At 40.5% G+C, this 25,705-nt stretch overlaps 1 protein-coding gene and 1 non-coding gene across 2 annotated transcripts; one reads left to right on the top strand and one right to left on the bottom strand.

The window, feature by feature from the left end:
- Nucleotides 1-8,377: 8,377 nt before the first annotated feature.
- Nucleotides 8,378-8,455, bottom strand: LOC138375887 (small nucleolar RNA SNORD24). Its single transcript, XR_011231589.1, has one exon. It is a non-coding gene; the product is annotated as a small nucleolar RNA SNORD24 (small nucleolar RNA).
- Nucleotides 8,456-20,530: 12,075 nt separating this feature from the next.
- On the top strand, nucleotides 20,531-25,032 carry C27H1orf53 (chromosome 27 C1orf53 homolog). The gene is made up of 3 exons (XM_069459625.1): nucleotides 20,531-20,794; nucleotides 23,596-23,697; nucleotides 24,907-25,032. Exons 1-3 carry the CDS (start codon nucleotides 20,531-20,533, stop codon nucleotides 24,976-24,978), a joined length of 438 nt encoding a protein of 145 aa, XP_069315726.1. The 3' UTR covers nucleotides 24,979-25,032.
- Nucleotides 25,033-25,705: the final 673 nt, after the last annotated feature.

Genomic DNA, 25,705 nt, shown 5'->3' with positions numbered 1-25,705 from the left:
ATTTCATGAAAAATCAAATCTACAGATCCATGAGGTCCAATGAGCCCAAAGAGAAAAAACATTAAGAAAACCACAGCAGGCCAGGTACGGTGGCTCACGCCTGTAATCCTAGCACTCTGGGAGGCCAAGGCGGGAGGATCGTTTGAGCTCAGGAGTTCAAGACAAGCCTGAGCAAGAGCGAGACCTCATCTCTACTAAAAATAAAAAGAAATTATATGGACAACTAAAAATATATATAGAAAAAATTAGCTGGGCATGGTGGCGTGTGCCTGTAGTCCCAGCTACTCAGGAGGCTGAGGCAGGAGGATCACTTGAGCCCAGAAGTTTGAGGCTGCTGTGAGCTAGGCTGACGCCACGACACTCTAGCCTGGGCAAAAGAGTGAGGCTCTGTCTCAAAAAAAGAAAAGAAAAGAAAGAAAAGAAAGAAAAGGAAAGCATTTTGGTTTTGCGTTCTTTCTGAACTGCATGGTCTTAGGAAGTTTCATTTCACTGAAATGCCAGAACTCTATGGGAGTAGAGGGGGAAACCTGTATTCTACTAAAAAAATAATTTTTGTAATATATTCTTAGTGTTTGAGGTAAAAAAGGAAACAAATGAACTGCTTCTTTATATCACTTTACATCTTGTCAAACATTTTGACTTGTAATATGTTCCCATTTTCACAAAAATACTTTATGGGGTTTTGCTGAGGGGCAGTGGGGGATGAAAAAGGATAAGGAAGAAAGTTGTGGGAGGAAAGAAATAATAAAAAGGAATAAAAAAAAAAGAACAGAAAGGGAGAGTGGAAGTATTTTTCTCAAGAAATTTGTATTGTGCCGGAAGTAGGTACATTTTGTAATTAAGTTCTTCCTTAATTAAAATTCTTTTTTTTTCGTTTCTTTCATTCCAATAAAAATTTCATCTACTGCATGTCAAACAACGCAATAACGTATGTAGAAAACACTGATTCCCTCCTAGACCCAGCACTAAGGTAACCGAGGTCGTCGACCTGGTGACTAGCCTCACCTCCACCATTATATATAAAAACAAAGGGGATTGGAAGTTGTTTTTGTTTGTTTGTTTGCTGTTTCAAGCATTAGGTAATACTAGAAATATTATGCTGGAACTTGCTCTACGCAAATAACAACACATCATGGGCCTCTCAAGTCAACAGACAGAAATCTAAATCCTTCTTTTAAACTGTCCCTCACTATTCCACAGGAAGCGTTTACTGCGTTTGCCTATTGCCCTATGGACAGACAATGAGATTGTTCACGTTTTTTTTTACCGCCACGGTCAACGCCCCAATAAAGTTTCTAAATATGGCCTTAAATAAGGATGTTTCTATGTCTATGGGAAAGCTGTTTTAAAATGGAGTTTGGTAGGTCAAAGAGAAAATGTATTTTAGATGAGACATGGCCAGCTTTCTTTCCCAAATGTTTGCAATTTATATTCCTGCTACTATACTATGGTGTCCGTTTTCCCATTTATGTCTTACCAACAATGAATGCCATGGCCCTTTTTAAATTTCGCCATCATATTGGGAAGATTGGAAAGTATCAAAAGACCTATTCTTCAGTGTTTTTCTCAAATCGAATTCACAGCCTATCTGTTTAGGTCTCTGGCACGTGTAGCTAGTTGCTCCATAAGGTCAGCAGTAGACAGGACTTCAGCGGCGGTTTCTTTGCCCTACTCTGAGGTCCCAGATCGCCCACGGGAGACTGTATCATTGGAATTGTACCACCAGGAACAAAGCATGATATATAGGTTCATACCACCATTGTCATATATGAAAGATACCTTGGTATTCACTGGAAACAAAATAATAGACACACAAATCTGAGGGGTTGAAGAAGCTATCCAATGCTTAAATCTTATCTGTGAAATCCCTACCAATTTATTATTCCTCCTCTGCTTAAATTCCTCTAATGATGGAGAAGGTACAAAAGCAGACAGCCTATTCCATAATAATAAAGCTAACTTTTATTGAACGTTTATTCTGTACCAGACACAATTGTACGTGCCCGGCAGGAAGTATCTCATTTAATCCTTACAAAAAACCAATGGGGGAGGCTCCACCATTATACCTATTTCACAGAATAAACCAAGGCACAGATCACACAGCTGGCAAGTGGTTGCAGCAGACGTGAAGTCCATGGGAGCCACACTCAACCTCTACACCTTACTGCCTCCCAGAGGCGGGTTTATAAAACTGTGAACGCCAACCCTTTTTCTTTACACAAAGCGTAACACTTTTTCCTGTACTTCCGTTTCATCGCTCTTACTTCTACTCTGCTGATTTTCATGAATTCTTCTAAAATCTTTTACATATGAAAATACTGCAGCATTCTGAAAATAGCTATGAGGTTCTCTTTTCGTCTTTGGTTCTAGAAACAAGAGTGTATTTAATGGAACCCTGAGAAAGATCAGAGCATAGAAGCCACCCAACAGCAAGAGTGAGAAAAGGTAAGGGACCATATTTCTCAAGTTATTATAGACCTCAATTCAAGCCAACTATGAGTCTTTATAGGAAATGGGGCTAAAAATTTCAAAAGGAGGGACTGACTCCCCAGCCATAAGACGTAAGACATTAATGGGAAAGATTAACATAGCATCATGATATTTTCAAAGTCTCAGTCAAATCCGTCCGGTCAGTGAAATGCATACTCCTAAGAAGACTCCCAAAGAATACCTCAAATACCTAAGGATTAAGTCCTTTAGGAGTACAATGACAAATGAGAACACGGCACTTACAAGAGACAAGTTTAATAATGTTCTAGTTATAGGAATTCAAAGATAATGGAGAGTACAATAAAAAAATTAAAACAACAAAATTTCGACATTTATCACAAGAGAATGGATTCAGTGGAAATTCAAATAGAAAACAAACCAAATCAGATGACGTACTGGAAGTAAAATGTGCCTGTGATGAGCATCGAGTGTGTTGGTCAGAGGTTCGGCAAGAACACACTAATGTAAGGTCTCTCTCTCTCAGCATATGCCTCTTGCTGTTAAAATACCTAAGGTTTACATCATATTTCCCATTTGTAATCTTTTGAGACACATAATTATTTTTTCTTACCTTTTTTTCTATCCTTTGCACTTTCAGAAAAGGGAGCGAAATGATCATTTCTCTTAAGGTCTAGGCCACGTTACAGCTGCTTTGCTAAATTAGTTTGCACATGGGAGGTCATGAGCTCATGCAGCTTTATTCCTGAAAACTCCCCTACATTTTCTCACTGCCCACTTCATCATCACTTCTGTAAATTCAAGATACCAGGCTAACCGCGTATCGCTGTCTCGCATTGAAATCATTCAGAATCAAACACTAAGCACTCCTCCCAAACACGAAAATAGAACCTAGCGAAAAAGTAGCTATATTAATTATGGATTTTTTATGTATTCCATTTATTTGCAATTTGTAAAGAGTTTTATATAATGTTTATAAAAATTTGGTTCTACATTTCTTTAAGTAGTGGACTGTTAAGATAATTGTTAACTCTATCTGAATATCCCTGTTATTGGTTTGCTTTTAATTTGATTAATTATTAATTGAATAAATTGAAGACAATTATCACTTTGGGTTTTTTTTTTTTTTTTTTTTAGTATTCAGTTTTCTAAATTCCAATGAGGTGGATGGGCTTTTTAAAAATATGAGCTTTATTTTAATGAAAAGTAATACACATATTTTTAACTTCTGAACCATTATACTACAGATAAAATATTAATATAACCATAGATGTGCCCATTTATTTTCTGAATCCTTAAGGAATTTTCTGTAGAACATATGTAGAGAATTAGCTAGCTTGAGACAAAAATCCTTTATGAGATATAGGATTTGCAAATATTTTTTCTCATTGTGTGGGTGGTCTCTTTTTACTCTACTGACAGTGTCTTTTGATGCATAAAATTTTTAAATTCTCATGAAGTTCAGTTTGTCTCTTTTGTTGTTGTGTGTGCCTTTGGTGTCACATCTAAAAAAATCATTGCCAAACCTAACGTTGTGAAGCTTTTGTCCTATGTTTTCTTCTAAGAGTTTATGGTTTTACGTCTTGCATTACCTCGTGGATCCATTTTTAATTAAATTTTGTGTATGATGTTAGATAAGGATTGAACTTCATTCTTTTGCATGTAGATATATCCAGTTTTTCCAGCACCATTTGTTGAAAAGACTGTCTTTTCCCCATTGAATAGTCTTGCCACCTTCATTTAAAATCATTTGACCATATATGCAAGGGTTTATTTCTGGATTCTCTATTCTATTCCATTGGTCTATATGTCTGTTTTTATGCCAGTATCTAGACAATAATTAATATTACCAGACTGATTTTCTTTTACAATCTGTTAGGCATAAAATAATATCTAATTGTAGTATTAATTTGAATTGTCCCAAAAAATGTAATTTGAGCATCTATTCATACTTTTATTAGGCATTTATGTTTTCTTTCCTTGAAATAACTGTTCATGTCTTTTGACATTTTTTATTGGTTTGTGTTGTTCTTATTGTTTTTAAAAATTTATTATATTTTCTGGACAATAATCTTGTCAGTTACATATGTCACAAGTATTGTCTCCCAGTTTGTAACTTGACTTTTTACTTTTAATGGTATGTTTTGAAGAATAGGAGTTTAGTTTTAATGTAGTCAAATTTATTCATCATTTTCTTTGTGTTGTGCTTTTTACATCCTGTTTAAGAAAATTTTCCTTAACTCAAAAGTAATCTCATATATCATCTTAGAAAAGTTAAAATTTTGCTTGTCACTTTGAAGTATTTTATTTTATTCATCAGAAACTGGTTTTTGGCTGGGTGCAGTGGCTTACATCTGTAATCTCAGCACTTTGGGAGGCTGAGGCAGGAGGATTGTTTGAGGCCAGGAGTTCAACACCTGGGCAACATAGCAAGACCCCATCTCTTCAAAAAATACAAAAATTAGCATGGTGTGGTGTGGTGTGATGGCACAGGCCTGTAGTCCCAGCTACTCCGGAGCTGAGGCAGGAGGTTCATTTCAGCCCAGGAGTCTGAGGTTGCAGTGAGCTATGATGACACCACTACAGTACAGCCTGGGCAACAGAAAGACTATCTAAGAAAAAAAAAGAAAGAAATTGGTTTTTACATATAGCGTGAGATATAAGTCCTATTTTATTTTTTCTATATATTTATCTAAATGGGCTAGCACTATTGATTGAATAGTCTACACATTTCCTACTCATCTTCAATGCCACCTCTGTATTGTATCAGGTTTCCATAAATGTATGGGACTGATTATGAAGTATGTGTAATGTTCCAATGACGACTTGTCCATTACTTCTCCAACTCCATGCTATCTTACTGCATTCCTTTTACAATCTGTCTGGATAGCTAGGAGGGCAGTCCCACCCCATTTCTTGTTCTTCTTTGCAAAATTTTCCGTAGTCGGCTGTCCATTTCTCTTCCACATAAAGTGGTTCCACTTAAAATGATTCCATTTTAAGATCAGCTTTTCATGTTCAATGAAAACCCCTGTTTTTATGATAGGAAATGCATTGAATATAGGGATCGGTGTAAGGCCATTGATATTGACGTCATGTTGAGTTTCTATCCATGACACTCTTCAATGGTTTGTCGTCTTTTATGTCTTCCTATAAAGTTTTAATAGTTTCTCCAAAATGTTCTTGCACATTTTTTGTTCTGATTTGTTCCTGGATACTTTATATTTTTGATGCATTGTAAATCCATCTTTTAAAAATTGTATCTTCTAATTATTTGTAACCTACATATAGAAATGATAAAGTTGGTTTTTCATTAATTTTGAACTCAAATAATCCTGTATGATCTCTTACTAGATCTAATAATGTAACTAACCTTTTTTGTGTCTTTTTATGACAACTTTATAATATTTTATTTCTATCTTTGCAAAGCTTATGCTTTTTATTTAAATGCTGGTAAGGGATTTCAGTACATTATTGAATAAAAGCAGTGAGAGCAGATATCCTTTTTCTTATTTCATTTTTTAAGGGAAAGTCTTCTGAAGTTTCACCAGTTAGGATGATGTTTGCTGTTATCATTTATAGCTACATTTAAACAGTTATAAGAAGTTTCTTTCTAATCCTAAGTGCATACTTGTTTAGAAATATTACAGTTTTGAGAAAAGAATTTTTATCTGAGGAATGCAAGTCTTTTTAAATTATGAGGCCCAGAGAGACATTAAAATGAGACAGCAATCATACCCTACTTCCCTCTCTGAGCTATCTATTCATCCTTTGAAACTGCTTGCTGTTGCCACAAGTAGCTATAAATTAACCTTCTAGTGCCACCCAGACACTAGAACCCATACCCTATAGCTTACCAATGTATAACCAAATACTAATCAATATTATTTCTGTAAACCAATATGAATTCCTGACAAACAACCTTGTATCTGCCCACTCCCTGTCCCCCTTTTTTGCCTTTAAAATCTTGCTTGTAACAAAGGCCAAACGAAACTCATATCCAGGGCTACTTTGGTCTGAGTCTTCTGGGCAGCTGTCCTTCCTTTGGCTCAAGGAAAATGTTTAAATTATATTTTACACCTCAGCCTCTCCCCTTTAGGTGGACATTTCCCTGGTGAACTAAACCTTTTATCATTATGTCATGGTCCCTTCCATTCTAATGATGTTTTTGCCTTAAAGTTTGTTTTGGGCCAGGTGTGGTGGCTCACTCCTGTAATCCCAGCATTTTGGGAAGCCGAGGTGGGAGAATTGCGTGGGGCCAGGAGTTCAAGACCAGGCCAGGCAACATAACAAGACCCCTCATAACAAGAACTCTCAAAAATAAGATTTCATTTTGTTTGATATTAATGTAACTATAGTAGCTTTCTCTCTGTTAGAATTTGCCTGCTATATATATTTTCATCTTTTCTCTTTCAACTTTTCTGCATCCATAGTTTCACTTTTTTTTTTTTTTTTTTTTTTGAGACAGAGTCTTACTATGCTGCCCTGGCTAGAGTGCGGTGGCATCAGCCTCGCTCACAGCAACCTCAAACTCCTGGGCTCAAGCGATCCTCCTGCCTCAGCCTCTAGAGTAGCTGGGACTACAGGCATGTGTCACCACGCCCAGCTAAATTTTTCTATTTTTAGTTGCCCGGCTAATTTTTTTTCTATTTTTAGTAGAGATGGGGTCTCACTCTTTCTCAGGCTGGTCTCCAACTCTTGAGCTCAAGCGATCCTCCCGCCTCGGCCTCTCAGAGTGTGGGATTACAGGGTGAGCCATCACGCCTGTCCTATATTCATATTTGAGTTGTGTTTCTTTTAACTGGTATGTGGATTTGAAAGCCCATTCTAATAATTCTTCTCTTTTAGCTGGAGGTTAGTTCATTTTATTTATGATTACTGATATATTTGAGTCTATTTCTATAATCTTATTCTTATTCATTTTTTCTCTTTTTCTGTCTTTTACTACCATATTTTGGATTGATTGATATTTTTTCTATGGCATTTTTTTCTGTTTTTAAAATTATATGCTCTAATTCTATACTGTTTGTGGTTAACTTTTAATTTTAGTAAGAAAATTTAACTAAACCTAAGGTTGTCCAATAGCTTTTTTGTCCTTCCAAACAATACAAGAAGTTTGATCTCTTTAATTCTGCTTATCCCTCTCTAGGCTTACAGCCCACTGTTGACTATAATTTTAGCTTTATTTAATGGTGTTTTTAAATCCTAGTAATTAGACATTAGTATCATAATTTCAAATAATCACTCTTTGTTTAGCTCTACTCACAAATTTATAATTATCATTGCTTATCTTCCCTTTTCACATCTCAATCCTTTCTGCAGTACATTATTAAGAAGTTCCTTTAGTGAGTATCAGTTGATGGTAAATATTTTTAGTTTTTGCCTGAAAAATATTTTTCCACCCTTATTCTTCAAAGGTAGCTTATCTTGATAGCCAATTCCAGGTTAACAGATTTTATCACAGCATTTCACAAAATTATGCTATTATTGCCATCTGGTTTCTATTGTTGCTGTTTGCAAGTCTGCTGTTAGTCTAATTTTAATTCCTGAGTGGCTAATTTGCCTTTTCTCTCTGGCTTTTTAAAAAGATCTTCTCTTTATTTTAATGTTCTGCACATTCATCATGTTGTTCATTACTGCTTATTTCTTCTCTGTATTTATCCCGTTTGGGATTCATTGTACTTTATGAATCTGAGAATTTATATGTTCTATCGGTTACAGAAAAAAATTCTTCCTGCTCTTTCCCGTTCTCTCTATTATCTCCGTCTGGAACTCCAATTAGACAAATGATAGACCTCCTAGTTCTATCTTCCATCTATCTTAAATATCTCTTTACCCCTATTTCAAATCTCCCATCGCTTTTTATTTCTGTGCTCCATTCTGGATAATTTCTTTATAAATGTATATGTTTTTCTAATTTTCTATTAATTCCATTTTTATTTTATTTTAGTTTTTAAAGTGTCATCACCATCTTTCAGATAGCAAATATTCTTTTACATCATCTGAATTGTCTATTAATTCTAATTAACTAATGCTTAATTCAGTTGTACTTAATCTGCTTTAACTCATTCATTCGGTTTTTAATGTTAGCTATTCTGTTGTTCATTTGTGAATTTCCATTTGATCTTTGCGTAAATCTATCTGGCTTTTTAAATCTTTTATCTTGTTTCTGTTTCATGTATTCAGTTCTAACTTTTGTATCTTTAAAAATTTAAAGTGTTATTTTATATTCCCCATCCATTGTTAAATTAAGCTTGACTGGAAGCTGCCTTCTTACACATTTTAAGTTCCACCTTGAGGTTTCTTCCCACATGATAAACTATAACCCAACTCGATGTGCAAACGGACCATCACCTACCCTTGTAGCAAGTAGCCAAGTCCCAGCCAATCCCAGCAGCGAACGTCCCTCAGCCACCACAGCCCACTGCTCCAGCCAGGCTCACGTGGGCGAAGGCCCAGCTGTAACCCATCTAGCTGTTTCTGTGCCTCACTGTCCACAAACGACGTCCAACCCTGTGGCAGCCCTGCAGCTGCTCTGAACCTCTTCCGGTTCTGGGGCTGCCTGATGTGTGAATTGTTCTTCGCTCAATTAAACCGTCAAATTTAATTTGTCTAAAGTTTTTCTCCTAACACCAGTCAGTCCATTTTTGGAAGTTTTGGTTGTCAGATTATGCTGGTCATTATTTGTGTGTGCCATTGCCCATGATGCCTGGCTTCCTCGTCTGTTTTGTAAGTTTGGGCTGTGGGGTCATGTTCAGCAGGGCTTTCTCTTTTCTTTCTTTTCTTTCCTTTTTTTTTTTTTCTTTTTGAGACAGAGTCTCGCTCTCTTGCCCGGGCTAGAGTGCCGTGGCCTCAGCCTCGCTCACTGCAGCCTCAAACTCCTGGGCTCAAGCAATCCTCCTGCCTCAGCCTCCCGAGTAGCTGGGACTACAGGCATGCGCCACCATGCCCGGTTAGTTTTTTCTCTATATATTTTTAGTTGTCCAGATAATTTCTTTCTATTTTTAGTAGAGACGGGGATCTCGCTCTTGCTCAGGCTGGTCTCGAACACCTGACCTCGAGGGATCCTCCCGCCTTGGCCTCCCAGAAAGCTGGGATGACAGGCCTGAGCCACCGACCCGGCCCAGCAGGGCTTTTTCTATAGGAATCTCATGGGGCCAGGACTGAAGGTGACTTATTTACAAATTCTCAGTTTGGCACCAGGAACCAGGCCGCACAGCAGGAGGGCAGCAGCAGGGGTCGGGGGAGGGGCGAAGCCGCACCTGCTGCACCTGCAGCCGCTCCCCATGTCCCCATGTCCCCATCGCCCCATGGTCACATCGCTCTGTCACCAACCGAACCCCACCTGCACCGCCCACCCTCTCTCCCTGGTGGGATCAGCAGCAGCGTCAGACCCTCACAGGGGCAGGAATCCACCCAGCACCCAGGTTGCTGCTCCCCATGAGAATCCAATGCCTGATGATTGGGGTAGAGCCCGGGGGGCGACCCCACCCCCACCCCCCTGTCTGTGGGAAAATGTTTTGCACAAAACCGGCCCCTGGTGTCAAAGAGGTTGGGAACTACTGCTCTAGAGAATTTATTTCTCTTTTTGCTTCTCTTAGGCAACCGGAGGTTCTACCAATTTAGGGCAAATTCTTGTTATTATCCTGACTTGGATTTTACTGAACAAAGTAGGAAACGACTTTTAACCCCAAGCTCTTGTGTGAGCAGACCTGTCTTTATACATTTTCGGGGGAGCTTAGACAGAGGCAGACGAGTGTCCTGCCTTCTCCCAACAGGGACGGTTGGAGTCCACCCACTCCCCAAGGGCAGGGCTGTGACCACGGTAAGGCAAGCGCCTCACTCCTTACTCACGTCACCCAGTCCTGGCCCCGAATAAGGGTGTAGCCCCTTAATTGTCTCAACTTTATAAAGGGATCTTGGCTCAAACTGCTCCTCTGGCACAGGCCAAGGCACTGTCTCCTGATTCCATTCAGCCACTAAAACCCAGGCATCATGGTTGTCAAGACTGACAAATTTCTCCAGGCAAAGGTGGTGCCAGAGACGAATTACAACTCTAATATTTATCTCAGTTTTCAGTCTTTAGTACCTAGATTTTCCATACTTTTTGCAGGTTCAGCTATGCCTTTTAAAAATGACATTTTTATTTTTCCATTTAGATATTTTGTAAGGCGAATGTTTTAAAAAATTTCTACTATGCCACATATTCTTAGAAACTAGAATTCCCATTGTCTCATTAGAAGAGTAAGAAAATCTTTCCCCATCAGCTTCCTGAAGAATTTTCCCTCATGTGTCTTTGGCCACCGGGTTTGCATAAATCAATCAATGGCAAGAAAAGTGGAGTTTCCAGAATTTAATTAAGACTAGTCAGGATTTACCTTAGGGACACAGGGGGAAGTGATGGACAATGAAACAAAATCAGGAAATAGGGAGGGGATAGCTGTTGGGGAGACAAAAGAGCATGTCTGCAATGGGGTTAATTTAGGGGAGACGGGGAAGTTTAGTTTGACTAGAACACAGGATTTGACATTGTGAGTAACAGGACATAAGACTGGAAAGATATTTCAAGAGTCAGCCTGTGGGAGCTCCACAAATGCCCAGGTAATGAGTTCATATTTTACCCTACATGTAAAGTGTGACATTGAGGATTTTTGAACTATAATACAAAATGACAATTAAAATGGTGAGCATTATTGTTTAATATTTTGACAACAGTGTTAAGAATGAACTAGAGAGGGAAGAGACTAGAGGTGACCAGAGGTGGTAATTATAATTTAGGAAGTTTTACAGTAACTCAGGCATGGAAATGATAATGTTGGATTGTGAGGGAAGCATAAGTGGAATTTGGTGATTTAATTGGATATAGGATAAATTAGGGAAAAAAAAAAGCAAGGATTTGGTGCACTTAAATATTTGGTAGTGTGATAAAGACCAGTTCTCTCATTTGTAAGATGGAGATGATTATATATTTAATATCTATCTTAAAATGTTGTAAAAATTAAATAAAATAGAGTTTCTGAATGTACTTAAAATTTTTTACCGTATAAGACTACTAAATATTTATTAGGGCATCTCTAACATACATAAGGATTTAGTTTGGTTATTGCAATATAAACTAGTAGGTGTGGCTCTATTCCTTTAGGCTGTTATAGCCCAGTGTTAGGAGTTGTTGGGAGAAGGGACATATAATTTTTCGTGTCTTAAACAAAGGTACGAAGCGCAAAGGGTAATGATAGTGACAGAATCAGGGATGCAAAGTACAGAGTGGATACATCCAGGTGAGGGAATATGACCAGGGAGAGAAGTGAAGTCACTTCCAGGCTGAAGAGGTTAAGTATCTTCAGCAAACTTAGAGGTTATATGTTAAAAAGTAATTGCACGAAAACATAAAAGGAGCCTGAATTCCTGGATCACTGCTTAAAGGAGAGCTGACTGGCCAGAAACATCAGCAATGGGTTTGCATGGGTAAAAAATAAACTGTCTTTTCTTACCCTGCATCTTTATTAAGGGAGACTTGACAAATAAAAGTTGTATACATTTATGGTGTACAATGGGATGTTTTCATATATTGCAAAATGAATAAATCAAGCTAATTAACACATCCATCACCTCACATACTTACTATTTGTGGTGAGAATATTTAAGATCTAATCTCTCAGCAATGTTTAAACATTCAATACATTGTTGTTAACTATAGGCACTATGCTGTCCAGTGTATCTCTAGGATTTATTCATCTTGCAAAACTGGAACTTTGTACCCTTTGACTAATACTTCCCTGTTTTCCCCTTCCCCTAGTCCCTGGCAACCACTATTCTACTCTCTGCTTTTATAAGTTTGACTATTTTAGATTCTCATAGAAGTGGTATCATGTAGTATTTGTCCGTCTGTGGCTTGCTTATTTTACTTAGCATAAGGGACTCTGGGTACAGCCATGCTGTCCATATTGCAGGATTTCCTTCTTTCTTATGCTGAAATATTCCATTGCATGTCTACGCCACATTTTCTTTGTCCATACATCTGCTGCTGAACATTTTCGTTGCTTCCATGTCTTGGCTATTGTGAATAATGCTGCAATCAATATGGGAGTACAGACACCTCTTCAAGATCTTGATATGAACACCTTTGGATAAGTAACCAGAAGTGGGGTTGCTGGATCATATGGTAGTTCTATTATTAATTTTTTGAAGAACCTCCACCTTGTTTCCCATAGTGGCTGCATCGATTTACGTTCCCACCCACAGTGTGCCTTACGGGTTCCCGTTTCTCTACATCCTTGCCAACGCTTGTTATTTTTATTTTATTATTTTTTTGATAATAGCTATCCTAAAAGGTGCAAGGTAATATCTCATCATAGTTTTTTATTTGCATTTCCCTGATGATTAGTGATATTGTACACTTTAAGGATTACTTACAAAATAGAATCCTATACATAATGACAATGAATGTGCTAGAGCTACATAAATTAACATAGATGCATCTCACAAAGTTAATTGAAAAGTCAAGTTTTAGAAGGTTATATAGTAGAATGAGACCCTTTCTGTAAAACTGAACAACATAAAAAACAATACCATATACCGTCGAAGGGTACAGACACACATGGTGAAAGGTATGCAAGATGTCTTAGTCTGTCTCCACTACTTCCACAAAATACATGAGACAGGGTAATTTAGAAAGAACAGAAATTTATTTCTCACAGTTCCATGGCGCAACTTAACTGCACATAGAATCGCATTCCACGGGATTTCACAGACGCATCAGTTTTACACCTGTAGAAAACCTGAAGGCGCCGTGCACGCTGTGTGGATCACTGAGGCGTATCGCCGCCGCCCACCACTGGGAAGGTATTAACATGGATCACACTAAGCAGACCAGCAGACACGTCAATGTCATGGATAGCTGACCTGAAACTCAGTGTGCCTTTCACTCCAGTCATGCAACAGTGGACATGCTCTTCTCCCTCAGGCAGCAACAAGAGTGCGGAGAGCAACGCTCTGATTTTATGTTGTATTTATGGCCTGAACCACGATCTCTGTTACAAATGGGTTGGTGTGTGGGAAAATCCTACAAAACAGGGGCTGCCCATATAACTTTAAAAGCACAATACTGATCCATTTATTTTAATAATGTAAAAATTCTTGCTTTTTTAAAAAATCAATGTTCTTTCTCGAGATTTTACTGTTATATTGCATACACATAAGAGCAGGCTTCGTTTCTAATACTTGCATAACAAAAGGGCTAGAAGTAATTAGTCTGGATATTTTATGTGACAGTGATTGTGTGCATGTAGTTTATAATTGAAATGATTGTTCAGGGTTAACAAGGCTGCACTTCACTGACAACATACACTTACTTCATTTGGAATTCAGCTCATACGCTGTGCTTACCATTAATTCAATGACTGTTTGGGGGCAACTTACTAAGCAAATTGCCAAGTAAAATCACAGTGACTTCATTTTACTATATTGTGTCTCAGAACAATAGCCAGAGAACAACTGATGTATTGGTAAAACCCAATACTGATTCGTGACCTCAAATATTAGAGGAAAATGCAGCTGTATCATTTCTTTGCTATGCGACTCAGATGTGGGTTTTTGCTGCTGTTATTCATTCAATCCATTCATTTAAGTAAGTATTTTTTTAGCATTTCCTATGTACTTGTGTCACTGGACATACAAAGATTCTCAAGGCAATCTTTACCCTTAAAGATGTCACAGTCTGGCAGTAAAGAAAAACTCATAAAATTATGCAACAGGAAAGTGCAGAGGGAAGGTCATGCTTTGGATATTACGACAGCGCTGAGGCAGTGCCCAGCCCAGCCTGCAGAGACTGGGGAGGAGACGGGAGCAAGGTGAGCAGCTGGAGAAAGCTTACTAGAGGAGGTGAGGCTTTAAGGACAGGTATAACCTTGCCACTCCAAGGAAATGAGCACGAAGATTGAGGTGGAGATGCAGAGTAGGACTTTTTGTCAGAATAAGTAGCATGTGCAAAACATGAATGATAAATCTCTAGCACTTCGCAGAGGGCCCTGACGCATAAGAAGCCTTCATTATGTATTATTTACATTAAGGTACTATTCTGTTCTAGCTGTAATTGAGGGGGGTCAGGGGGAGAAATGATAATTAACTGAACTAGAACAATGATAGAAGCAAAGGAGAGGACCAATTTGAAACATTTTTGATAAAATTTGAGACCATTTCAATAAAACTAGTAGGACCTGGTGATGGTCTGGATGAGGAGATCCAAAAAGAGTTTAAGATCACTTAAGATCTCTAAATTAGATGGATGGTTGAGCACCCATGCCTTTAAAATATAAGATAAACATGGAAATAAAATTTCAAAGGTAATGATGGTTAAGTCCATTTTGGACATGATGAGTTGGGAATATTTGGGGTTTTTTTGTTTTTTTTGTTTGTTTGTTTGTTTGTTTTGAGAAAGAGTCTCACTCTGTTGCCCAGGCTAGAGTGCCGTGGCGTCAGCCTAGCTCACAGCAACCTCAAACTCTTGGGCTCAAGCGATCCTCCTGCCTCAGCCTCCCAAGTAGCTGGGACTATAGGCATGCACCACCATGCCCAGATAATTTTTTGTTTCCGTTTTTAGTTGCCCAGCTAATTTTTTCTATTTTGAGTAGAGACGGCGTCTTGCTCTTCCTCAGGCTGGTCTCGAGCTCCTGACCTCAAGCGATCCTCCCACCTCGGCCTCTCAGAGTGCTAGGATTACAGGCGGGAGCCACCGCATCTGGCTCAAGTTGGGAGTATTTTTAAATGTCTGTGTCCAGCAGCCGATGGCTAGACAGGTATGTTGCTCTCACAAACTTTGACCCTGATGAAGAGTTATGGGAGTCATTAGTATATTGTAATAGATTAAAAACATAAGCATGGATAAAATCACTTAGGGCAGTATTATACAGTAAGAGGAGCAGTGGGCTGAGACCTACTGAAGCACTCTGAGGAAAGAACATTTAAGGAAGAAGAGGAGGCAGAAGTGCCCTTTAAAAAGTCAGAAAAGGAGCCATGAAAAAGAAGGAATTTTTGTCATTTGCAGAAACATGGATGGATCTGGAGGACATTATTTTAAGTGAAATAAACCAGGCACAGAAAGACAAATATCGTATTTTCACACCCATATATGGGACCTAAAAAAAAATTGATCTCAAGGGGGTAGTGAATAGAATGGTGGCTACTAGAGGTTGATAAGGGTGGGAAGGGGTAATGAAGAGGTGTTGGTGAAGGGGTAATTCTGTTAAATAGAAGGAAAAAGTTCTAGTGTTCAGTAGTGCAATGGGGCAACTATAGTTAACAATAATTTATTATATTTCAGAATAGCTAGAAGTTTTCAAATGTTCCCAACATAAAGCAATGATAAATGTTTCAGGTGAATCATGTCCCAATTACCCTGATTTGATCATTATATGTTATATGCTTGTAGTATCAAAATTTAACATGTACTCCATGAATATGTGCAATTATTACGTATCAATAAAAAATTAAAAACAAACAAAAAAACAAAAACAAAAAAGTCAGGAAAGGAATAATCATAAAGATAAAAAGCAAATTTTAAGAATTTGGCATCTAAGAAGTCAAGAGAATAGCTCTGATGGGCAGATGACTGACCCCTTTAAAGGCACATGGGGTTTTAGGTGGGTGCCGTATAAGTGCACTGGATTTAGCAATCAAGCCATCCCTGAAGCTTTCAGTTGGCATTGGAAATAGAAGCCAGACTACCGTTCATTAAGATTTGACTGTGAGAATGGATGAAAAGATGACATGGCTGGATTTGGTATTACATAGCCCATCTACACTCATCCAAGATAACAAAAACAAAGTGGAAAGATAAGAGCCGAACGCAGCAGTGCTCTGGGCATGCGACACTGGTGGAGAAGCATCCACTGTGAAGTCAGCAGAGATTTGCTGGGCTTGAAAATAGAAATGGTTATAATTCCCAAAAGAATTTTCTAAGACCAGCTCTGTGAAACTAAGTGTGCTATTGGATGTCCGATTAAATGAAACAAAGATTCCCTACAGGCAACCTTAGGGGCATGTAACATTTGCTCTCAATCACAAGAATTGATAGTGAAAATGCACTCTACACGGAGCATGACATGTCATAACACACCATTCAGCTATTTGAAAAACATCAAATACATAAATCGGCGTCCAAAAGGAACTCTGCAAAACAGGCAGAGTATGGACAAGTCTGTGGGTAGCTCTGTGGCTCCAGCACTAATTTGTTCACTAACAGCTCAAAACATTTGTAATTCAGTAAAAGATGATACTTAACGTATTATCATTTCAAGGGTTTAGATCAGATACATTTGCATACATTTGATAATGTATGCAACTGTCTTGTCTGTCAGTAAAACAGCCCACTGTTATTTAATAAATATAGTAAGATTTCAGATTTAGTATCTTTCAGTTATTTTTTAAAAGTATTTATTTGCAACAAATAAATACATATTTATAAATATGAAATATTATGTACAGAAAATTAATTTTAAAATGTCAAATTTCACTTTTGTTCAGTAGGTAGGAATATGTATTTGAGACTGACGCACTGCCTACTGTGCTAAGGATGCACATAGGAATATGTATTTGAGAATGAAGAACCGATGACTCATTTATCCATTCAGAAATTCATTAGTCATTATTCACTATGTGCCATAGTACTATGGACAAAAGTACAAGATGGACTGTGGAGATACAAAATTGAAAAAGACATGTTCCCTATTGTCTTGTTTATGATATGTTGGGAAAACAATGCAAAAATTTACTATATATAAAAAGCTAACATGACACAGATTATTGTGGGAGATCAAAGGAAAGAATTCTAGAGGGGACAGAAGGAACAATAAAAAATTTTTAAAAGATAAACATTTAAATAGTAAATACTAAAAAAGATTTAGTGGGCTGGTAAAATTTATTTTGCTTTTGAAAGTCACATTGTAGCGGTCATTTATTAATTGTGCCCCCAGCACTAATAGAGGCCATTTTCAGCCATAGGTTTGAGTAGGCTGCCCGTAGGCAGATGGGCCATGATTGGCTTAAGAATAACCTATACTTGTAACGACTGGTTCGGAAATGATGGTTCAGAAATGGACACACAATGAAGATACGACTGGTAGGACTTCCAGGAGGGAAAAGGGCTTCTCTTATCTCACAGCTTCATAACAAGACTCTCATTTTACCTGGACAAAAATGAGATGGAAACCCTAGGAGCTGTTTGCAGCCATCCTTCACCAATGAGAAAAGAGCTTGCCTGAAAACGAAATTTGCACTGACGAGGCAAAGCAGAAAAAGAGAGAGTCCTGGTCACACACATCATTGAGCCTGGAATCAAGTCATACTTCATGGTTATATGAGCAAACCAATTCCTTTTCTTGTAACCAGATTGAGTTGTACGATCCATATCTTGCAACCTAGAGGGTCCTAACATACCTACCAGGTATTAGTCCTAACATAACTAATAAAAGTTAATGTAAATGAAACCTAGGGGAATGCATCTCTCTGAACTCCCTCACCCCCAACATAACAAGTATGTTCAATATCAACATAAAGATCCCAAAGGATGGGAAGCTTATAAAATATATCCAGTATCATGTTACATGTAGAGTTGTGGCACAAAACAACTCTTTTTTTAAAGCAAATCTAGATGTAAATGCTTTGGAAATAAAGTAAGAACTTTACCATTCTAAGGCAAGACTTAGTGCCCTACTTGCATACAGTTTTGTCTACTGTGAGTGCAGAGAATCTGAGAAGAAATGAACACACCCTGGAATAAGTGAGGAGTAAGGCCCTGAGGAGGCTTTTTAAAACAAGAGACATGATGAAAGTTACATGGTGTGCAAGGACACAAGTATGAAGATCAAATATGACTCTCAAGTATGAAGATCAAATGAAAACCGAAGAAGGAGGCAGATAATCTATTCAAGGTCTAAATGATATTATAATTACATTATGAAGTATCTGAAAATTATTAGTATTAAGATACTTTCTCATCTTTTAATTATACAGATTTCCAACTTTGATTATATTTTAAAGATATATGTACAAGAATGCACACACTGGGTAACGTGTGAAAAGTACAAAAGAGCTTTTTCAGCCTAAATGCGTGAAGGCCTGACTCACCTGGATGATTTTTAGACCTGGGAATGGAGGATATAGGGAAAATAGGCTCTGGTTAATTCAGTGATTTGCCTTACCAAATAACCTGAAAGCCATTTTTATATCTTTTTGCAATTACTGCTTGTAAATTTTGAAATAATTATAGATTCGCAAAGAGTTGCAAACATAGTACAGAGAGGTTCTGTTTCTATACACCCCTTACCCAGTTGCTCCCAGTGCTTACACCTCACACGCTTACAATATGAAAACCAGGAATTTGACACTGAAACAATGTATGTATAGCTCTATGACTTCTAATCACATGTAAATTTTGTGTAACCATCAATGTCAACATACAGAATTATTCCATTACCACAAAGATCTCCCTTGTTCAACCTCTTTATAGTCATTCTCAGCCTCTCATCCCCACCGAAACAAAAGTTTCCTGTAACAGGACTCTTCCTAGATAAGATGGCTCTATTCATTTTCTATTTAAATCTGGTCTAGGCTATTTCATTTCTGTCAAATGCTGTTCCCACCCTTTGAAGTGATGTCATGGCTGATTAGTATGGCCTGATCCTCAATTTCAAAAACAGTGCAATAAATCTGAACCTCCAAACTTAACTTCCTTTGTTTGAGATTTCGGGTTGGGGGCGGGCTGATCTGTGCTGAATTCTCCTTGCTAATCATGGTTGTTCATTTTCCGTGACTTCAAGTTTGGTCCCACCCGTCCATTGCTTTCCCTGGGGTCCCCCTTCAGCCTTCCAGGTTTTAAAGTCTTTTCTCAGACCACTGAGCAGTCTCCATCCAGATCCTTCCTTCTTATTCCAGCACCAAGGAAACTGACCAGCAAAATAGGCTTCCAATTTATTAATTTACTGAGCTTTATAATGAACTAGCAAGGTTGTTTATAGCAGCTCCTGAGACTTAAGAAAATGAAAATAGGACTATGGGTTTGCATAGTAAACACAAATACCAAAAAAAGGCATACGGATGGTACACGATGGTTCAGTCACCCTTCTCCTGCACAACTTTTAAAAAACTTAAGAGCCAGGGTCTTGCTGTGTTACCCAGGCTGGTCTCGAACTCCGGGCCTCAGGCGATCCTCCTGCCTCGGCCTCCTAAAGCGCCGGGATTCCAGGCGTGCGCCACCGACCCAGCCTCTCCCGTGTGATGTCAGAACCTACATGTGCCCCCGAAGAGCGGTTCCCGCCCTCAACTCTTCAATGCTGAAGAGCACTCACAAAATTGCTACTCTTCAGCCCTCCTTTCTGGAAACCCAGCCAGGGGGAGGGCCGGGGTGGTGCCGATTTAACGCCCGAAATTGCCTCCCGGCCTTGCGCTAATTCTTTCACCCTCATTTTAGTGGGGGTTATCGGGTAACTTTCACCTAGCGGACAGGAAACACGGTTTTCGTTCGTATTTTGCAGATACTCAGCAACAGGGAAACGCGCCTTTTCTCACTCAGAGCGCGACTGCGCTTGTGGCCTCGCCCCAGGACGGGCCCAGCACCGGCCACGAAGGTTCCAGATGTCCAACCCGGACTCACTCGCGGGCACCGACACACCTCGGGTGTTCTGATCGCTCTCTGGGATCTTAACAGATGTAGCGATTGTGCCCAACGATCCTAAGTCTAGCCTGACATGAGAAAAAATGTCCAGCTTTCATCTCAGGAAAAAAAAAATAAAAATAAAGAAGAAACTGAAGAATAACTTAGAATTCAGGTCCAGAGAGGTGGAACCAGCACGTTCGTCCCCATCCCGGCAGCTCGTCAGAGTCTCCTCAGCTGCCTTAAAGCCCCATTTCCTTTCCGCAGCGGGGCCGGCTGGCGGGTGCCGCGGGCTCGCTCTGCGGCCCTTCCCCGCCTGGCCGCGCGGTGCGGAGCCGGCCGACGGCAGGGGCAGCCGCGTCCCCGGCCCGCCCGCTCCCGCCGCCCGCGGGGCCCCAGCGCCGGACGCCCCGCCCCACACAGGCCGGCGCGGCCATGGCGGCCGGGCACATCCGGGCGCTGAGCTGTGCCGCGCTCGGGAGGCGACCTCCCGCCGTCCCGCCGCCAAAGCCTCAGTGGGTCGGACCCGGGTTCCGACAGCAGCTCCGCTTCACCCTCCGCTCCACTTCCGAGGGAGACGGCGGCCGCTGCGCGCCTGGCTCGCAGGGCAGGCCCGAGGAAGCGGCGACGCGCCCGGGGAGCAAAGAGTTAACGGCGGCGGAGCGGCGGATCGCGGAGCTGCACGCAGCCGCCTGCGCGGTGAGACGCCCCGCCCGCCCCGCCCCCGCGGCCCGGTGCGCCTGCGCGGGGAGGCCGCTCGCTGCGGGGAGGCCGCACGCGGAGGCAGAGCTGGGGAAGCTCGCGCGGTGACACCGCGGGCCTGTGACGCGCCCGCCGCTGCCTGCTCCGACCGTTTCGCTTGGAAACTGGCGACAGTTTCGCGTTCCGGACAAAGAGTTTACCATGTAGTTGTCTCGAGTATGGGTGTGACTTGTTTTCCTGTCAGCGTCCGAGCTTAGCCCCGGCCGCCGCTCTCTCGTGTGTGTGTGTGTGTGTGTGTGTATGTGTGTGCACGTGTGTGTGCGTGCACGTCGTGCTTCCCTGCAGTGTCAGCGGAACGCCTGGCCACGCGGTGGCTTCACTAACGAGCAGACGAGGCTGACACGCGTTTCGCTGTCGCTGCCCGCGCGCCCGTCTCCCTGCCTCTTGCCGCCAGACGACAGTCGGGCGCCACTTTGTCCCTGGACCCTCCCGAGCTGCTTCCTTCCGTCTCGTGGATCTAGCAGCTGCCTGTTGGCGCCAGGGTCTCGCCTTTCGCGGTTTCTGACGCGTCCGACTACCCAAGTGTCAAGGGGTGTCGCTGAAGCGTATTATACTTTATTGTCTTCACAGAAGAAACGAGAGAGAAACTGAGTCTTTGTAGAAAAGCAATATGAAAGTAGCCTATTATAAGATGTGCGTGTGTGTGTAGGTGTGTGTGCACGTGTGTCCACGTGTGTAGGTAGGTGTGTGCACGTGCGTGTGTGACCAGTACTTGTGACTTCAGCCAAAGGGTAGGGGGAAAACCTCGCCGATTGCCCGAAGTTGACTCTTCTCCACCGACATGAGCAGGCCCAGAACCGCCGTCCGCCCCGAGAGCGGGAACTGAGTCCAGACCGCCGAGGTGACTGGCAGCGTCTGGCCGTCGTTTTTTACGCTCTGCCGTCAGAAACAACGTGCTCACTTGCCCCCCACTCCCACACCAACGTGGTGGAGACAAGAGCAAAGTTTCGCTCTTTCTGGAGCCCGCGCCGGGGCGTGTGGAGAAGGGTCGGTCAGCCCGTGAGCGGAAGGGAGCCTTTCCTCACCGGCACCCACACCTGTGCCGTCGGTGCGCGTGTCACAGGCCGAGCGACCGTCCGGGGACCGGAGACAGCCCCACGACGCGCTCGCTGCGTCTTCAGCCACTCAGGGCCCCGCACAGGGTCCTTCCTCCGGCCCGGCGCGGGCGGCTCTTACCTGTCTCTCGCCGGACGTCTCGCTCCGCAGCCCGACTGCCAGTGCTCGTGCCGCGTCTCTGTCCCGTGTCGCCATTAGCGAGGCTCACGGACTGAGGACCAGTTAAGTCCGTGTGGCGGCCGCGAGCTCTGAGGCGCGCGGTCCGCGCGGAACGCGGGAGCGCAGGCGCATGCGCAGGAGCATCGATGGGCTCCAGGCCGCCAGAGTTGCCCTCAGAAGACTCCAGAAGCTGTGGAGAGTGACAAGAAGGCTGCTGCAGCGTCCCCCGTGTCTGTCTGTTTTTCTTCACGTCTCCAGATATGGGCTTTACCAATAAAGAAGTGAAGTTCTGACACTAGGTCATTGAAAGGAAGTGGTTAGAGATCCTGGTTTCATGGGATCCGCCTTGTGGTCCCAAAGGATTTGGGGGGGGGTCCCTTAGACCGGCCTTGGGACTTGCCTGGCTGGGTTTCTGCTGCCCTGCTCCGGCGTGTCTGGAGTGCCTGCGAGTGAACCTAGACTTGGACTCTACCTGTCCTTTTGCTACACACTTTATTCACGAAACACAGTTGTTGGAAACCTCAACCGGAATAAAATATTCAGCTATGAAATAAGACACTGAAGAAGCTGTTCATGGGTCACACAAAAATGTTTCACAAGGGACGCAGGTTTCACGTGCATCTTAACGAAAACGCTTTATGCAAGAGTGACGCACTGGGTTACTGCGTGGTAAAAGGGTTACATCAAAAGCCCGTGGAAAAGTTCCTCTACAAAAACTAACGGCTAAATAGTAACACCCAGAGGACCCAAATCCACAGAAGAGGTTGTTATTTACTTTTACCTTCACACAAAGTACTTGAGACACTTTTTAAAACCATGTTTGAATGTAGCGAGGGTATGCTTACTTGACACTTGAAATAGCATAGTAAAATTTGCTTTTGATTAAACTTGTGAAAGCAGTGAGTGTTAATATGTTCAAACAATACTTTTGTTTTGCCTAAAAATACAACTAGTAACACTCTGGGGGAAAAAAAAGAAAATATTGTAAAACATGCGATGGAGTAACACATCATGAAGGTAAAGAAAAGTGTTCAATAATAGCAAAGGTAATACTTTTCTATAAGGACTGTTGGTTTTGATTAGCACCTTTTCTGTAAGTTTAAATCATTATCCACATATTTTAAGTCCTGAAATTGCAACTGCAACTTCTGAGTGAAAGTTCATTTTCAGCCTCTTAAGCTCTTAAAATCATTTAAATCACCTGTTATTAAGCTTGTTACCTAGGAACCAAATGAAAAATATTGGAGCAGTGGCTACCTAGTTATTAGGCATAGAGGAGTTCTTGTTTTTCCATCAACTTCTCATTTTTCTCAAACTATATTTTCTCCTTATGTCACCTAAGGTTGGATTGTGTATAATGTCGGAATGCATTCAGTCTTTAATTGTAAGTGCCATTAAAATTGCTGGGAAGAAGTTTAATATTGTTTTTTAAATTTTTTGCAGTATTTTATGAGTAGACATTATGGGGAGGAGATATGATGAATGTTGAGATTAATGAATTGTTTTATTTTATTACACTCCAGGCTGGCCAGCTAAACTATGTGGATCCAGCTACTGGCTATGTGGTGCTCACACAGCTCGCCCACTTGCAGAGGGGCGAATGCTGTGGCTCTGCCTGCAGACACGTGAGTAACAATCCTCGAATTATGGCAGCAGTTTTCGGTGCTTCTGTAACTTCGTAAATACCTATTATTTGAACAAGTCAAATAAAAGAGCCAAAATAGATCTGGAGTGCACTTTTCACAAGCTACTTTAGCCAAGGACAATGAAGTTCTTAGTACCAACACAGGGCCTTTAAAGTTAATGGAATTTTGTAATGTTTCACTGCGGAGCATCAGTTCCTTGAAATGCTGTGATTTGAAATTCATGGGAGCTCTTTATTACAAGGAAACTTTTCACGAGGTTTCATGTAAGTTGTGTTCACTAGGCAAGTACAAAGAGGGCAGGAAAAGAAATCTAGAACGTTGCAAACTAGATCCCAGAAAACATTTCTTCTTTATTAGCTAAATAAATAGGAACTTGCCCAGCATGGAGAGATTGAGAGGTGGGTTTCCTTCACATGATAATGATCTTTTCTTTTTTTTCCTTCCCTCTGCCCCTACCCCCTTCTCTCTCTCTCTCTCTCTCTCTCTCTCTCTCTGTATGTGTGTGTTTAAAATAACTGTGAAACTAGATTTCCCCAAATTTAGTGCTGTACTGTTCCTAAAACGTTTATTTCAATGGATACATCTCTGTGTTCACTGATTAAGATGAACTAACTACTCCTTTCCTAATTTGAGCAAAGAATAAATGGGAATAGGTGCTACACTATTACTTTTTAAAGACATAGTAATAAGGTAAATTGTTATAGGATTGAGCTTATAAATAGAAAACCTATGTTTACAGAACACTTTGTATGTTTTAGTGCAAGAGGGTGTTATTTCCTTTAACTGGCCTAATTTAGAGTTAAAGAATAGACAATAAATACATGTATTAATTATAGCCAGTATTGAAAAATTAAACTTTCACTTTTATGTATGTTCCTATGCCCTTAGCTGATTCTAATCAAATGCATAAGAGCTTTGTGTAAATTGAGGACTTGAGGCTTTTCTAAGAGTGGGTTTTTGAAGTAAAATTTTTAAAGTTGGAAGGATGAATTTAGGAAATGGTTCTTGGACCCTAATTAGGACCATTTGTCTGAGGTTGCCAATATTCTCCTCTTAGTCTACAGGACCCTATAGATCAAATGATCTATGTAACATTGTTAGTAGTTTCTTTTTTTCATCATGAAAAGTGTACTTTTTCAAGGTGATTGGCAAATAATTCAATAATAATTTGTTTTATTTTTTCTGCAGTGTCCATATGGTCAAGTCAATGTTAAAGATCCATCTAAAAAGAAGCAATTCAATTCATATTTTTATGTTTGACAACAATTTCATCTCTCTTCTTTGTCTAGTTGAACTTGTGTTTTTAAAAAATAAAGTCCTCATTGAGAATTGCTTTCTGTGCTGTTAGTATTTGAACACTAGTTTGATTTTAAATACATATATTAAAAGAACATCAATAAAATGAAAAATCTAGCAAATGTTTATGTGTTTCTAAAATGGCATATTGATAGTTATTTTCCTTTCTTTTTGCTTCATTATCAGACACATATGTTGAAGAAAGAAAATAATGATTGTTCCATTAAATGGTAGCAATCGGGTCACATTTAGTAGCTTTTGATTTTTCTTAGTCTCAGTTCCCCACTGTTTTCTCATCAGTGCTAGCAATCCAAGGAAGGTTGCTGGCAAATAGAAGAGTTTGAATACATTCTTCATCTTATTTATATCTTGAGCTATACGGAGATTAGTATAATATATCGTGCACCATATGAGGACCCCAGAACTGCCATCCTGCGTCAAGAAATGCTCTCATCTTCCATCTGTTCTTCCAATAAAATCTTTAAATCATTTTGACTTGGGGGTCAGTCTGTTAAAGATGTGTCGCTTATACCATTCTTTCTTCTCTCCCCCACCCTTCCCTCCTCCGTTGCTTTTGGCACTTCCTAGGCGAATCTGGTTTTGAACATTTTATTAGCTTTACACCCATTCTATTCTCTGCGGTCTTGTCCCTGGATGTCAGTCTCCAACCTGAGTCAGGAGCTCACAAGGA

The sequence above is a fragment of the Eulemur rufifrons genome, chromosome 27 (genome assembly GCF_041146395.1).
Source record: "Eulemur rufifrons isolate Redbay chromosome 27, OSU_ERuf_1, whole genome shotgun sequence".
Classification (NCBI taxonomy): Eukaryota; Metazoa; Chordata; class Mammalia; order Primates; family Lemuridae; genus Eulemur; species Eulemur rufifrons.
This window is presented reverse-complemented; position numbering and strand designations above follow the sequence as displayed.